At 47.1% G+C, this 15,505-nt stretch overlaps 3 protein-coding genes across 4 annotated transcripts; 2 read left to right on the top strand and 1 right to left on the bottom strand.

Annotated features, from left to right (window-relative positions):
* Nucleotides 1,271-4,162, top strand: LOC8069920 (BOI-related E3 ubiquitin-protein ligase 1). Its single transcript, XM_002453206.2, has 5 exons — nucleotides 1,271-1,428; nucleotides 1,560-1,679; nucleotides 1,843-2,018; nucleotides 2,495-2,847; nucleotides 3,380-4,162. The coding sequence occupies exons 3-5, from the start codon at nucleotides 1,859-1,861 to the stop codon at nucleotides 3,962-3,964; spliced, it is 1,098 nt and encodes a 365-aa protein (XP_002453251.2). The 5' UTR covers nucleotides 1,271-1,428; nucleotides 1,560-1,679; nucleotides 1,843-1,858; the 3' UTR covers nucleotides 3,965-4,162.
* On the top strand, nucleotides 6,358-10,482 carry LOC8057507 (probable polygalacturonase At1g80170). Of its 2 annotated transcripts, XM_021458804.1 has the most exons (5): nucleotides 6,358-7,048; nucleotides 8,727-8,858; nucleotides 8,940-9,110; nucleotides 9,208-10,147; nucleotides 10,250-10,482. In XM_021458804.1, the coding sequence occupies exons 1-4, from the start codon at nucleotides 6,686-6,688 to the stop codon at nucleotides 10,102-10,104; spliced, it is 1,563 nt and encodes a 520-aa protein (XP_021314479.1). In that variant the 5' UTR covers nucleotides 6,358-6,685; the 3' UTR covers nucleotides 10,105-10,147; nucleotides 10,250-10,482. The 2 variants fall into 2 exon arrangements, with proteins under 2 accessions (XP_021314479.1, XP_002453250.1); XM_002453205.2 differs by lacking the exon at nucleotides 10,250-10,482 and having other exon boundaries at nucleotides 9,208-10,216.
* Nucleotides 11,004-13,831, bottom strand: LOC8069919 (receptor-like protein kinase 5). Its single transcript, XM_002451429.2, has 3 exons — nucleotides 13,637-13,831; nucleotides 12,658-13,498; nucleotides 11,004-11,704 (listed from the first exon to the last, which is right to left on the bottom strand). Exons 2-3 carry the CDS (start codon nucleotides 13,460-13,462, stop codon nucleotides 11,283-11,285), a joined length of 1,227 nt encoding a protein of 408 aa, XP_002451474.1. The 5' UTR covers nucleotides 13,463-13,498; nucleotides 13,637-13,831; the 3' UTR covers nucleotides 11,004-11,282.

Raw genomic sequence — 15,505 nt, 5'->3', positions numbered from 1 at the left:
CACCACTCTTCTGCTAACCAAATACACTGGTACTATAAAGCTAGGCTCAGCTGCATAGTGCATATTTGTACATTACATTGTCTTAATGCAGTATGCTCTATATCTTTCTTTAGAGAAGTTATCAGTGGCAAGCTCTATATCTTTCTTGAATACTGCCTGCAACTTTTGCTCTCTGACAAAATAACATCAACATGTTTAGCATGTCATGGAAGCAAGCAAGTGCATCTCAAGCGTGCCAACTGAATTGCGGCAGCAATAATGTTAATGTTGATTATACTTAAACAATTGAGTTAAGCATACCAGATGCAGAAGCTGCCGCCGAATCAGCAGTACCAGTCTACCATGCAGAACTATGAGTCGATTGAGGCCGTTGAATCAGCCATACCAGATGCAGTTGCACATGCGGCCATGGAGGATGTTGTCGCCGAGCCTTCCGCGACCAAGGGTGCAACCCGCAGCATCTGCCCCCAACCCGGAGCCGCCACCACGACTGAGGGAACGGCCCGCCGCCGCCGAGCTGCTTCCGTGACGGAGGTAAGGGCCAAGGCCGCAACAGCATCCGCCGCCTCTTCCTAGCCGACGAGGACATCTCGAGCGACGCAAGCGACGAGGATGCCGGTGGTCGGCGCTGAAGAAGGACGGAAGCTGCTGATGGATTTTGGCGCGCGCCCAAACCAGAAACCGCGAGTGACATATGGGATCCGAGTGCGCCATCGACTTGTGACGACGAGGCCATACAGCGCAGCTCTCCCCGTCGATTCAGCCTCGGAGCACGGGCCTTCGCTGTCGCCTCGCGAGATGACGGGGAGGCCGTCTCCAGCCTAAACAGAGGACGTTTTCGTAAAAATGGCAAGTTGGAGACGGGAAAACGACGACCCTTGTACGTGCCCTAAGAATCTAGCAGAAACTGACATAAAAAGACTAAATAAAAACTAGTCTGTTTTGATCCCACCTAATTTAAAAAAACCAGATTATTAGAAACAGGGGAAATCGAAACGGGCCCTAAAACAAAAAGAAGCTAACGGGAGACCCGCGCACATCCATATCAAGCAGATCAGCACACCAACTGGGCCGAAAATCATTACAATCTGGGCCCAAAAGCACTACACTCGTCCTTCTTAGTTGGTCAGCCCAGCCCAAGTACCGCCAGAAACAGAAGTTCGTTCGCGGGTGGGCCCAGGTGACGTGGCTCGGTGGCGTGCGTGGCAAACCGGTGGAGCCGCTCCTGCCCCTCCTCTCCTCGCTATCCCCTCCTCCTTCTCGTTTCCTTTCCGTGAACTTTTAAATCACGCACACAACACAAGCGACGCCGGAAGGTAATTAAAAACCGGCAATAAATCCCGGAATTCCCAACGCCCCCGCATTCACCGCGGACTCCCCAATCCATCCCCACCCCTATCCGCCGGCGGCGGCGGCGGCGCGGTTCCGGTGCGTTTCCCCCACGTTCCCACCGTCTCCTCGCCTGGCCCCATAAATCTCATTGCGGATTTTCTGTTGCTGGATTTTTCCCCCCTCCTCCGCCCTCCCTGATTTTTTTTTTCTGCGCGTTCTTCGATCAGGGCCGCGCGCGATCGGATTGGCGCGGGCTCGGTTTCCCCTTGAGCGGCGCGGATTCGTGCCCGATCGGAGGGCGGCACCGGCGCCTTGGGGTGTGATCTGCTGCGGCCGGCTTCCTCCTGGTACGTGGAGGCAGATTTTTTTTTGTTTTTTTGTTCCCGAGCGAATCGAATCGACGGTTGCTCGCCGTGCCCGCTCTCCGGTCGTCGTCTCGGGATTGAATTCACGGTAGATGTCTCCGATGTACCCATTCCCTTCCCTCACAGCTTGTGTTCCTTTTGGCAGGGAGGGGAGGAGTGGAATGGACGGGGAAGCGTTCCGGATGGGTGGCGCCCACTTTGCGGCCGCCTACCCCTCCGGCGCCGCCATGGAGGATCCGAATCAGAGCCAGAACCAGAACCAGAGCCAGTTCCTGTTCAGCGCCAAGGCCGCGCCGTTGCAGCTCTTCGGAAGCGCCGCGGGTAACATGGATAACCTACCTGCTTATTACTCGCTGCCGCGCGATTTTTCTTGTCTCAGAACCGTTTACTAGCAGATTTGTATGCGCACGGTATCTCCGGATGTAGCCAATATTTGCTGCGTTAGTTCTGTGTGTTCCTTAAAAGTTTGTGTGCTATAATAATGTTTGTGCTGGATTTGCAGCCACAATGTTTCATCCCACCTGCTTACCATTCGGTCATGTGAAAATGTCAGTAACATCTAATTTTTGTCTCTAATGCCAGCAAAAATTTTATCTCACATGTAGGAGGCAGAGTCATTTTGACAATTTTAACAGTGAAAACACCCGGCTCGCTAGTAGTCATAACATTATCCTGGCTCTACCTTGCTTTTACATATTGGCATCCACATTTTCAGTGATACTGGTTAATTAAACTATGCCTTCTTGCCACGCCACTGATTTTTTTTCTGATCGACATTTGTGTTATTGTCAATGCAGTGCCCACGGTTGGTCCTGCTGGTTATTGTAATTACTCTGGAAACGCCCACCTTCCAGTTATGAACCAAGCAAGGACTTCAAACATTGACACAGGGACTGAGAAGTTGCTGAAACTTCAGATGTCCTTGAACGATTATCATCAACAGAATGCTGATCGGTTAGCACGGGTTGGCAATCCAAGTGCTGTATCAACTGGTCTGAGGCTGTCTTATGAGGATGATGAGCACAATTCGTCGATCACATCTGGTAGTGCTAGCATGACCTCGTTGCCTACCACAATGTCCTCTGTTGATGATCTCATGGCTGAACTGGACAAAGAAAACAGAGAGATTAGCTATTACTTAAGACTTCAGGTAAATATTCAGTGCAGCTTCATTCATCGATGAAATCCTGGATATTGTGTTTTATGGGACAACAAGGATGAAATGAACAAATAAATAATTATTTATGAATTTCTTATTTGGTTATTCCATCATGGAAACAGTGGTAGACCTTTCTATAGTTTAATAGTAATATTTGAATGGTTTAGTTATCTAAACATGCTGTGTCAGAACATTGTCAGATACATTAGTTTGCTGTAGTGCATTGATTCTCCTCCTGCTTTCAGTTTCTATGCAGAACATTTGAATCAGTTACGCATACCATGTTATAATGAGAATATATGAGATAGTGCGCTTGGTTCTCTATTTTAGTGTCCATTGTTTTGATCTTGTATGTTACATGGGTCTAACTGTTTGATTTGAAGTAACACACCTTTATATAGTTTAATTTAATTTAATATTAACATTTAAATATATGAGCTTGGTTCTCTATTTTACGGTCTACCACTAGGGTGATTTCTTCTCGTAATCCCTTTCACTTCATGGCTGTTATTATTCCCCACAGGCAGAGCAAATCGGCAAGCAGATGAAGGAGGTGAACCAGCGGCGGATGATTTCTTTCCTGGCAAACCTCGAACGAGCGGTGGGGAAGAAGCTGCGGGAGAAGGAACTGGAGGCGGAGGCGATGAACAGGAAGAGCAAGGAGCTGAACGAGCAGATCAGGCAAGTGGCCATGGAGGTGCAATCGTGGCAGTCAGCGGCCATGTACAACCAGTCGGTCGCCAACAGCCTGAAAACCAGGCTGATGCAAGTGGTCGCGCAGAGCACCAACCTCACCAGAGAAGGCACCGGCGACAGCGAGGAGGCCGACAATGCGGCCTACAGCCAGAACCCCAACGCCAGAGCCGGAGCCGCCCACGAGGGCTTCTTCCAGTCTGACCTTCTGGGTGGTGGTGGCGGTGGCAGGGCAACGACGTCGACGGCTACCATCGGGCTGGGGGCCTGCAGGTGGTGCGGCGGGAAGGAGGCGTCGGTGCTGGTGATGCCGTGCCGCCACCTGTGCCTGTGCATTGACTGTGAGAGGGTCTCTGACGTCTGCCCCGTGTGTCGGTTCCCCAAGAGCGGCAGCGTGGAGATCAACATGTCCTGACAAGGACCTATGTAAGGACGCTCGATCAAAATTGGCGGGCAGAGTATACACAGTAACTAGTAAGTAGATGGTAAGCGTGTTTCGTACAGCGTTGTACATGTGAAACATGTTTTTCCTTGGCGACGGACCTCAGCTGTCCAGGTGTAAGGTCACTTTCCCCCCGCTTGGGGTTTCATCATTAGAAGGTAAATGAGATCATGTTTGCGTCCTGCAATCCATGTGCATTCTACAGCGCATCATCATCCTATTGCATCCTTGCGGTTTTTCTGGTAATATATGCATGTGCTAGGTTTATTACACAAATGGCTGAATACTGATGGTAACATTTTTGGTAGGCCTTGCGAGCATGTTTGAAATGGAAGCGGCTGTCATTTTTTGGTAGCAGTGGACAACCATGGCACGCTTCTTTTGGTGCTCCTTTTATTTTTATCTACTTTTTTCCGGTTTCCGAAAAAGAAGAGTGGGAAGTGGTGCGTACCAAACAGCCAGCATTGCAGCAGGAAAAATGTGCGCGGCACGAGCAAGCCCAGCACTAGCTCACCAGCAACGTGCTCTCGCAAGTCAACAATGTGTCGACATGATGGTTAACATAGCTACTCCATCAGGACGGCGGACTCTTCTTCAACTAAAACTGCCTTCGTTTAATTTCACAAGTTTACTCTTTATCTCATCGGATGTTTGAACACATATATAGAGTATTAAATAATTAATTATATAGATTGTGATTATTTTGAGAGGCGAATATTTTAAGCCTAATTAGATCATATTTTGACAATATGGTGCTACAATAAATCTATAGTAAACATGTGCTTGTGATAGATTAATGAGGTTTAATAAATTTGTTGTGATAGATTGATTAGGTTTAATAAATTCGTCTTGCGGAGTAGGACTTCTATAATTTTTTTTATTATTACTATTCAAACACTTGTGACACCCAAAACTTTACATCCTAGATATAAACAAAGGCCTAAAAGAGATGCTGCTGGAAGGAGGAGACGAAGAGAAGGGAAGCAGAATCTAAAGTCGAGAACCGCTATCACAACACGTTTCAGCTCGTTTGTGTATCTCGTATGCTGTCTATCCAAAAAATAAACAATAATCTTTAATTGATGAAATAAATAAGAAGAAATTTGATTCTAAGGTGAACGCTCATATGCAACTCTTCGAACCCCTTAGGACGCCGTTAAGGCGTGTTGTACTAATTTTTTTTCTATCTTAATATAAAGACACACAAATTTTTCTTGTGCCAAGAAAACCCACATTTTCTTCCAGAAGGACTCGTTCATTTTATTGTTCTTGGTTTTGCCTTGGATCAAAAAGGAGTTCTAGAAATCTAGGTTTTTTTTTCTAGCTTGATGGTAAGAAATTCTAGAGTCTACAAATTCATTTCGTACAATTGAATCAATTTTAAACGGTTTGTTTTTTAGAACAAAAAAATATATTCCAAAAAAACACAAATGCCACAATTTCTCTGACTCTTCACGAACTTGTGCGTTTCCGTTACCGTTTGCTTAGATTAGAAAAAAAGAATAATATGAGGGTTTCCTCGTGTAAAAAGAAAGTGGAAATGTGAGCCCGTATGCCGGATCTGAGGTTCTGATTTCTGAATCCATTGCAGCCAAGGACAGGACGCACTTGGAGCCGGGCGCGGCAATGGCAATGGAGCCACATGGTGGACGCGCAATCATGGGCCGCGCATGCCCCATGGCGTTCCCGCGGCCACCTGGTGATCCCTTTCGCGAAAGAGCCATCAGCATTGTCCTAATATAAATGAAACGATATATATATATACATCCTGAATATAGCCACGAGGATACTACTCTTACAAATGTAGTAGTAGTCCTTATTAGGCTAATCTCAGTGAAGATTTTATGTCATAGTTATCAGTATATCCAGATTTTAAAAACAGCGTAGAAGATATAAAACTATATCTACTCTCATAAAACTCTTATCATCTTTCTTTTCGTTAATACGGTGCCACATCAATATAATTAATACCTATAAAACTTTGATCAGAACTCCGTTGAAACTGACCTTATAATAAGAAATTTATGATATATAGTGCCAAACCTAGCGGGATTCCTCTGCCACACAGCACATGCCTTTACGTCTTAGAATGTTTTGTATGTAGCACAAATGCATGGCATGCTCTAAACACCATGACAAAGTTGACGTTTGTTCCTGCTTCAGTGTTAGCCTTATCTAACCACTCCCCTGCTACTATTAGCATTGCCTTGCAAGAAATAATTATGCATACGTCCCGGATCTGCACATCCGGACACCACAAAATGATGTGAAATGCCAATGCACAAAGGCAAGGAATAATAAGGGCTAGTAGATAGCTAGGCCCCCTGCAGACTGCAGCTCAGCTCCAGGGGCTTCCTTTCGTTTGGTTTTTCCTTTTTATTTTCAGAGGATGAGTAAAGCATAAACCACACCTCCCTCTGTCGCACGCTCATTTTCTATCATTCACTTGCACTTCAAGTACGTCTCCTCCCTCCCCTTCTTCTTCTTCTTCTTCTTCTTCTTCTTCGTCTTCCTCCTACTCCATCCATCTCCACCTCAATCTGCCAGCTGCTCTAGCATGCTGTACTGCAGCGATCGAGTTGGTATAAATCACTGCACGCTTGCAAGCCAAGGCATACGCACGAGCTAGTGCACAGGGGCAAGGGTAGCTAGCTAGGAGTCTAGGACGCGCCAGCAGCCTGCAGGTCGTACGCAATGGGCGCGGCGGCGAGGAGGTGCGTGCTGCTCTTGGCGCTGCTGATGCTCGTGGCCGCGGCGAGGACGGCGGCCGTGGGCGACGGCGACGGCGGTGGCGGTGGCAATGGTGGCGGTGAGGCGACGGAGGAGGACCAGGTCCTGAGGCTGTGGTCGTCGTCGTTGGCGGCGGCTAGTGGTGAAGAAGCCGACGACGAAGATCGCTTCTCCAACTGGGAGTGGGACGACGACGACGACGACGAAGAGGACAAGGAGGAGGACGACCACGTCATGGCGGTGATGCAGGGGAAGGGGGCGTGCAGGAACGTGGTGAACGTCGAGAGCTTCGGCGCGGCGGGCGACGGCGACGCCGACGACACCCAGGTGCGTACGTGCCGATCGATCGAATCGATCATCTCGATCTGCGTCACAGCGCAGACACTGTTGCATTTTCGCATCACGCCATTAACGCTAGGTCGGTGCGGTGACACTCCACAGTAAAACTACCAACACGCTTTTATTTTTCAGAAGTGTCTCTACCAGAAGGTTTTTTTACCTTTGCCTCCATCCTTTTTGACTCCCTCTCCTGAATCCTGAATAGTAAATACCAGCAACTGATGACTACTACTAATATGGTAGCAGAGAAGAACGTACACATGCCGGTAATTAGTCACCGGCTTAATGCATGATTATGGTTAAAATAACAGCGGATAGTAGGGATAGGACCCATGAGATCATCAGATAGAGATACACTCCTAGGATGTAACTGTCCGGACTCCCGGATACGAAATGATGGGTCTCGATTGGCATTGTCTAGCGATGATCTATGTTTGCTTGCAAGTCTAAATTTCTTCTTGGGATATGATCATGAGGACTGGCTAGAAGGACAGGTCCAAAAGTGTTCCATTTCCATGAGGTGTGTCTTGCAATCATGTGGCCTGGATAGGTGCATAGGAGTATGTCTGGTGTACGGTGCTACCAATGTGTGTGCGTGTGTGCATCCACGATAGGATAGCTGTACATGTCACCTCACCTGTAACTGAAAGCTGAGGCGTCGTCCAAGGTTGAACCAGCACGTACGCAACTCTGTTCTTTCGTAGTAGTATCAAGTAACAAGCCCACTCCTGAGTCCTGATGGATATATATTATCTGATTTAAAAAGATTACTTGATCTGTCCTGAAATCTCCTCTCGTTTATATATTGAGTCAAGCAAGAAGGATTTGACGCTAGATCAGTTGCTTTCAGGGAGAGCAACATGCTAGCAGTGGCAGTGACATCTGAAAAAAAAAATGGTTGATGATGATGCTGATTTGTTGTGAGAAAAAAAATATTGTTCTACGACTATTTTTCTAATAAGTACGATCGAACACACCGGACCAGTGACCGAGTGACATGAAAACAAGAAAATGAGACGCGAGTTATCTGTCATATCACCAGTTCACCACCGGTAGTTTTGCTTGGAAATTAAACAATGGATAATACATACTTAGCTCTGTTTCAAATTACAAGTCATTTGCCCTTTTTAAATATTTTTTTTCTGTACCTAGATGTTAATACATAGCAAAAGCTCTGTAAATATAAACGACTTATAATTTTGCAGCCGAGGAAGCAGCTAGTGCACACACATGTTAATTACTAGCAGTGACAGCGGCATGGAGAATATAGGATCTAGACGTTACGATTTCCACAGGACGCCACACTTCCCGTGTGATGATGATGATGAGGGTTGGTAGATAGCCAAGAACGGAAGAAGATCTGATGGCGACGCCGGCCCTTCAGAGAGTGCTCCCCCACCCACAGCCAGCACTCACCCATGCCAGCGTGCAGATCTCGCCGAGAGATTCCGTACCTTATGTGCGTCAAGAAACGGGATTTGATCGATGTGATCCGCCGCACGCGTTATTAGCTCGAATCGAATAAGATCGTCACCTGCATTTTGGTCTTTGTTTTTCAAAAAAAAATTCTGAAACAATCATTTCGTCCATGAATGAGTTGACTGAATGTGGTGCACCGATTGATGCTGGCAATGGCGGCGACTGCTTTGTTTCTCATGCATATCAGGCGTTCGCGAGCGCGTGGAAGACGGCGTGCTCGCTGGACAACCCGGTGTTCCTGGTGCCCGCCGGCCGCCGCTACAAGGTCGGCGCCATCCAGTTCCTGGGTCCCTGCAAGGACAACAGGATGATCATCCAGGTGATTTCTGTTGCTTTGCTTCAGTTCAAGGATCGTCGCATAGCATGCATTGTGATGTGATGTGATGTGGTGATGGTGCAGATCCAGGGCACGATCGTGGCGCCGGAGGAGCCGTCGGAGTGGGACCCTCAGAGCCCCCGGCTGTGGCTTCTCTTCTCGGGGCTCGCCGGCGCGCGCATCCAGGGCGGCGGCGTCATCGACGGCTCCGGCTCCAAGTGGTGGGCCAACTCCTGCAAGATCAACAAGTCCAACGTACGTACGTCGATCGGTGCATTATTCTTCCACTACTCTGCTCTTTCCATTGACACGCTGCTCTCGCCGCCGGCGACGGCGCCCTCTCCTGCTGCAGCCGTGCAGGGGTGCGCCGACGGCGGTGACGATCGACTCGTGCCGTGGCGTGCGCGTGCGCGGCCTCCGCGTGCGGAACGCGCAGCAGATGCACGTGACGGTGTCCCGGTCCCGCGGCGTGCGCGTGGGCGGGCTGCGCATCGACGCCCCCGAGGACAGCCCCAACACGGACGGCATCCACGTCGCCGACTCCACCGCCGTCACCATCCAGAGCTGCCGCATCGGCACCGGCGACGACTGCATCTCCATCGTCAACGGCAGCTTCGGCGTCAAGATGAGGAACATCGACTGCGGCCCCGGCCACGGCATCAGCATCGGCAGCCTGGGCAAGGGCGGCGCGTTCGCGGCGGTGGCGGACGTGGCGCTCGACGGCGCGCGGATCCGCCGCGCGCAGAACGGGGTCCGGATCAAGACGTGGCAGGGCGGCGCCGGCTACGTCCGCGGCGTGCGCTTCGCGAACGTGGACATGGACGGCGTCGACCACCCCATCGTCATCGACCAGTTCTACTGCGACGTGCCCCCCGGTGGCGGCGACCGCAGCCGCACCTGCGCCAACCAGACCTCCGCCGTGGCCGTCTCCGACGTGTCGTACCGTAACATCACCGGCACGTCGCGCCGCGCCGAGGCCATCAGGTTCGCCTGCAGCGACGCCGTGCCATGCACCGGCATCGTGCTCAGAGACATCAACCTGCGCCGCGATGATGATGATGGCGAGGTGCAGACCGTGTGCAACTGCGCCGTCGGGTTCGACTACGGACGCGTCCGGCCCGCCGCCGACTGCCTCCGCAGCAGCACGTGCGGCGGCGCGCCTGATGATCACCACGGCGACGAGGAGGAGGAGGAGGAGGAGCAGGGGAAGAGGAAGGACGAGGCCGTCGTCTTGCACACTGAGCTCTGATAAGAAAGTAGCTGCAAATGCTAATGCTTGCCGAGATCAACTTGTAAACTTAGCAAGCCCCTTTTTTTAAAACAGTAATTTCTGTTAATTAACCGGCAGTAACCCGTAACCGTAATTCTCTTCTTTGTTTCACCGGTCGTTACAGATTGTGCGCTGGCAGCCCAAGCGGTGAGCCATTTTGAGGCTCGGCCCAGTATATCCTACTCGGCCCATAGCATCATTCGGGCCCGCTGTTGGACATCGTCAGCTGTAGTGGTGGATCGACACCAAGCTTACCGACCCCACCACAATCTGGTGGGTGGGCCCATATCTTGTACTCCCTCCATCCTAAATATCCCAAATTATAAGTCATTTTAAGAATCTTTTAGAGAGTCAAAGCATTTCAAGTTTGATCAAATTTATATGGTAAGATAATAATATTTATGATATCAATTAAGTACTACTAGATTGTTCATTAATTATATTTTCATAGTATATCTATTTAATGTCACAAAACTTTCTATTTTTTCTATAATTTTGGTCAAATTTGACATGCTTTGACTTTTTAAGATTTTTGGAATAAATTACAATTTAGGATGGAGGGAGTAGAAAATAGGATTGTCACACTGCTTGTAACGTTTGGGCTTCTCTGAAATTGGCATGACACGAATATGACGATTCAGATGGGCAGAATATCTAATCCTATTGTTGAATGGCACCTTTTTTTTTCCTTCCTTTACAACAGGCATATTTTCTGCTAGTTTGTTTTTTTAAAACACTTTGGTCTGAAAAGTTATTGTGTGAGAAAACACTGTTGGTTGGCAGAAAAAATACGACTTATAAAACAAACGAACAGAACTCGTATTTTACAGGTGTCACAATCCCATTTTCAGGAGCGTGCCACCATGACAACAAAGTGATTAATGCAATAGCGATGAAATGAAGTAATGTTGTATGACGATTGTCCAGGCCCAAGGGGTCCATGTGTGATGTGTACACATAAATCTCAGAGAAAGAGCAACTACAAATTGCTCCAAGTAGTTATCACTGAGGATTTCATGACCTCACACATGGTTTTAGCATGCAAACCCGCTAGCAGAACTATATATTTATACTGCTAAGTTCTTGGGACCTTTCCAGCATGCACTTCTCATCACTGGCAGATGGACATACACTACGCTCTCTGGTCAAGGACAAATTTACTGGATGGATACCGCTGATTGACCTTGTCTGAAGATTTTGTCTTGAATTTTCCTGTAAACCTTCGCAAGAAACGACCCGCGATGTTTAACCCTGCTTGGGTCACACGAAAGGAGCTGCTCGAGCTGCTCGAGGACCTTATTCATCGCAGGCCTGTTGAGTGGGTCCTCACTTGTGCAACGGAGCCCGAGCATAAACACGGCCTTCATGTCATCCTCGTACGCTGGATTCTGAATATCCTTGTCGATGATGTGATCCCATCGAATTCTGTTCCTGTGTTGTTGAGATGCCCATTTCGCTAGACCAACGCCTGGCTTTGTACCAGCATCATGTGGTTGCTTCCCTGTGACGAGCTCCAGCAGCACCACACCAAAACTGTAGACATCCACCTTCTCACTCACCTCTGCATCACGGAGGTACTCTGCAACCAAGGCCATGCACACCTGTTATCCAAGGGGGGAAAAAAGACCATGTACACTTCAAGCTAGATGCATCACATGCCACCTTTGAAAAACTTGTCAACGTTCTTGTGTGATTTGTATGTGCTAGGTAAAGCTGATGCTAATCGCCTGACAGTTGAAGCAGAGAGATTTTGTTTCTTTCAAGCGGTTATTCAGATTAAAAGACTTATATATCGAGTGTTTGATTTGGTCAGTCAACCCATTTATGAGGTGAGGCATCATGAATCAATTCCTCAAATTTAGTGGAATGGTTCAATTCATCAAAATTTAGAGAAATGAGATGATGATTGATCAACCCATCATTACATTCAACAAATCAGACAATAACGGAAGTGTGAGACGATGATGGACTACCTCATTCTACAAACAAAACACCCCTACTAGTTTATTTGCAGTTTTCATTTCCTGAACACAGAGATGATCCGGTGATGTTGAGCACATTTTCAAGTGCATCATGGCACCAAAACCCTACCCTGCAAAAAGAAGTAGCCTTCAATCCATACCATGATGCTTTCCCTCCGTAGCAAATTTATAGACAATTACAAATGTACTTTGCCAATTGTGTATCAGGGAGATAGATGAGGCTTGTCTCAAGCATTCCGAATACTCACATGGTGTAACCTCGGCCAAATTTTTTTTTTGAGGATTAGGGTTTAGGGTTTAGGGATGATGGATTGATCATTTGGTAGGATAAAGTAGTTATGGTCCTTGGCAACTTGGCTGATTTCTTGCTAACAAAGTTAACTGCATATGCACTTCTTGATGCCTTGTAGGTAATGAAATCGCCTAGAGTGCGTTTTCATATATATTTTTTTTGTGTTGATTTAATATTTCCAAAAAAACATGTTAGCAGTATGACGTTTGGAGAGGAAGAAGAGAAGCTCAGGACTTTAGGATTTAGTATGTTGCTAACCTGGAGCAATATGACCGGGTGTTCCCATTATGACAGACGCCGGCTCCGATTCACCAGGCTTGGCAAGAACCCGGGCAAGTCCGAAATCGCCAATCTTGGCCTCAAAGTCGCGGTCGAGCAGGATGTTGCTGGACTTGACGTCGCGGTGGATGATGGCCAGGTCGTGCATGTAGCTGAGGCCTCTCGCGGCGTCGGTGGCGATGCCAACCCTAGACGGCCAGTCCAGCCGTCCCCTGGGCTTGTGCAGCCACTGGTCCAAGCTCCCGTTCTCCATGTACTCGTACACCAGCAGGTTGGTGCAGATGCTGACGGTGATGCAGCAGAGCAGGGTAATGATGTTGCGGTGGCGGATACTGCCCAGTACCTTCACCTCCGCGTCGAACAAGTGTATCATCTGATCTTCAGCCTGCTGGTTCCTCGTCTTCCTCGTGAGCTCCTTCACGGCCAAGATCCGGTACTGGCGATCCCTGTGCCTGAGTTGGATGCGGTGCACCTTTCCTGACCCACCCACGCCAATCAAATCAAGACCGTCCATGTTTTTGAGCACGTCTTCCACGTCAAAATTCAGACGACGGAAGCTTGTCAGCTTCCAGACGTTGTCGGATTTCTGGCGGCGGCGATACACGTCGATGGCTGTGGAAATGGATAGCAGTAACTGTAACAGTGCTCCCAAAGCCAGGCAAGCGACGAGCGCAAGCTTGACGATGTAGCTCACTATGGTTGAAGCTGAAGTATGAAACAATAATCCCCATCCGCGGCGGCATAGCAAATCTGGCGCGCGAGCCAGCAATCTGCCCTCCAACATCGCGCGTATGTACAGGACGATTCACCACGTCAGGATCTTCGATCGATCGATCATTCAATTAGAGAGAAACTAAATTAAACTCGATGGATCATCAAGCAACAACTCATAGAAAGATCACGTCCAGATCTGGGGAGCGTGGGTGCATGCGGGTGGGTTTTTTTTGAGCTAGCTCACCTTATTATTCAGCGGATCGATCGGAGGGGAGGGGGAGTCACCGTGGTTACGTTGCGTCGTCGCCGATGGTGGTGGTGGTGGTGGTGGTGAGACGGTGTACAAGGAGTCAACGTGATTGTGTGAAATATCGCCACCAAAGATCCAGCAAACCACCGGCCGGCAGGAAGGTTCCAACTTTGAAACTCCAACCCCTGTGGCCAGCGAGAAAAATAAGGCATGTCGCTACCGTACCGTAATCGCTCCATTTCATTTCATTATGCTTTTCCATAACAAAAATACACAATATAATATATGTTAACCAAGAATATACCCGTATCATTTGTAGTAATTTTTTGCTTCCTTCTAGTAATAAGTAGTACTCCGTACTAAATCATATACAGGCAGACGACGGTAAAATTTCTCTTAGTTATAACCCTATTTTTAGTGTACAAACACTGTAAAACATATATACTCTTGGCCTAGGGAATAGCAAAATGAAAATAGTTTAGCAATGAACACACTCTTTTAAAAGACAGATAACATTTTTTTTATAAAAACATTCAGGATCAGCGAGGAAATTGGCTAGTTTTCTGTTTTTTGACATTTCAAAAGTACATTTCTGGGTTCCCCTCTATGTGCTGCTAAATACTAAGCAAAAACCGCACTGTCACAAGGGAAGGTAGCGATTAGTGAATGAGTAGTAGAGCGGGAGAGTGGAAGGGTGCGACACTTGCCATTTTGCCAAGCACGGAATAGTAAACTGTTTAGAGCAAATCCCTAGTCGGCTGTAAATTTCAATCTCTATATTTCTATTTAGGGCCTGTTTGGAACAAATGAATGCAAAACAGAGGAATAGAAAAAAATGTAGGAATATGATAGAGTGAAAGGTGAAAAACTATGGTATTCCAAAACACAGGAATAAATATTTTGAGCTGTTTGGATTGCAGGAATAGATTTAGTCGCATGTTTCTAAGATTTCCCTTGAGTCACAACTGCAGGCCCATAGTGAGTGAGTGAACAAGCAAGCCATAAGATTTTCCTTGAGTTTGGGTGGATGCTTTTTTCCCTATGTTTTGTACATGATAGGAATCCTTTCTTTTGGAATAGGATACATCTTTCCTCCATTCCGAACAGCAATCTTGGGAAACTTTCCATAGGAATACATTCCTTTGAATTTCCTTTATAATTCCTCCAATCCAAACAGGCCCTTAGAGAGTCTTTCTACGAATATTCTATTTATATATCTCTTGTGTTTTTAACAGGTTCTTTAATTTTTATTCTCTTTACTCTAATAAGCTGTTTTATATCCTATTTATAGATCCCAGCTTCACCAATAAGCTTTTTTTTTTTGTAAAATAGCTTCATGAGCAGCTTTCCATTAAAGTTGAGCTGTTTTGGAACAAGTGTTTGGTAAAACAGCTTCACATGATGGAACAATGAATAAAATGATTATAATGAGCCTGTTCGCTGATTTATTGTGAGAGAAAAACACTACTAAATGGCAAGCAGATTCGTCAGATAAACCGAAGCGAACAAGATCAATATGTGAGATGAAGCTGGGATAAACTACTTTTTTCAGCTTCATCCAACTCATATCTTTGTGAGAGAAAGAAAAAATAACTTCGCCCGTAAAGCAGTTTTGGGAATGAGGTTTTGTTTGGCATAACTTAATTTCACTAGTAAGTTGTCTTTCTAGAAAATAGCTTCATGAGCAACTTTTCTAGGTGAAGATGAGCTGTGTTTGAAGAAAAAGTGTTTGGTAAAATAGTTTCACCAACTACTTTATGCATAGATAAGAGAGAGAAATGAGGGAGAGAGCTGCAATAAGCTATTTGTTTAAGCTTCATCTCAACTTATATCTTTGCGAGAGGAGAAATAAAATAGCTTTAC

Source organism: Sorghum bicolor, chromosome 4 (assembly GCF_000003195.3).
Source record: "Sorghum bicolor cultivar BTx623 chromosome 4, Sorghum_bicolor_NCBIv3, whole genome shotgun sequence".
Classification (NCBI taxonomy): Eukaryota; Viridiplantae; Streptophyta; class Magnoliopsida; order Poales; family Poaceae; genus Sorghum; species Sorghum bicolor.
This window is presented reverse-complemented; position numbering and strand designations above follow the sequence as displayed.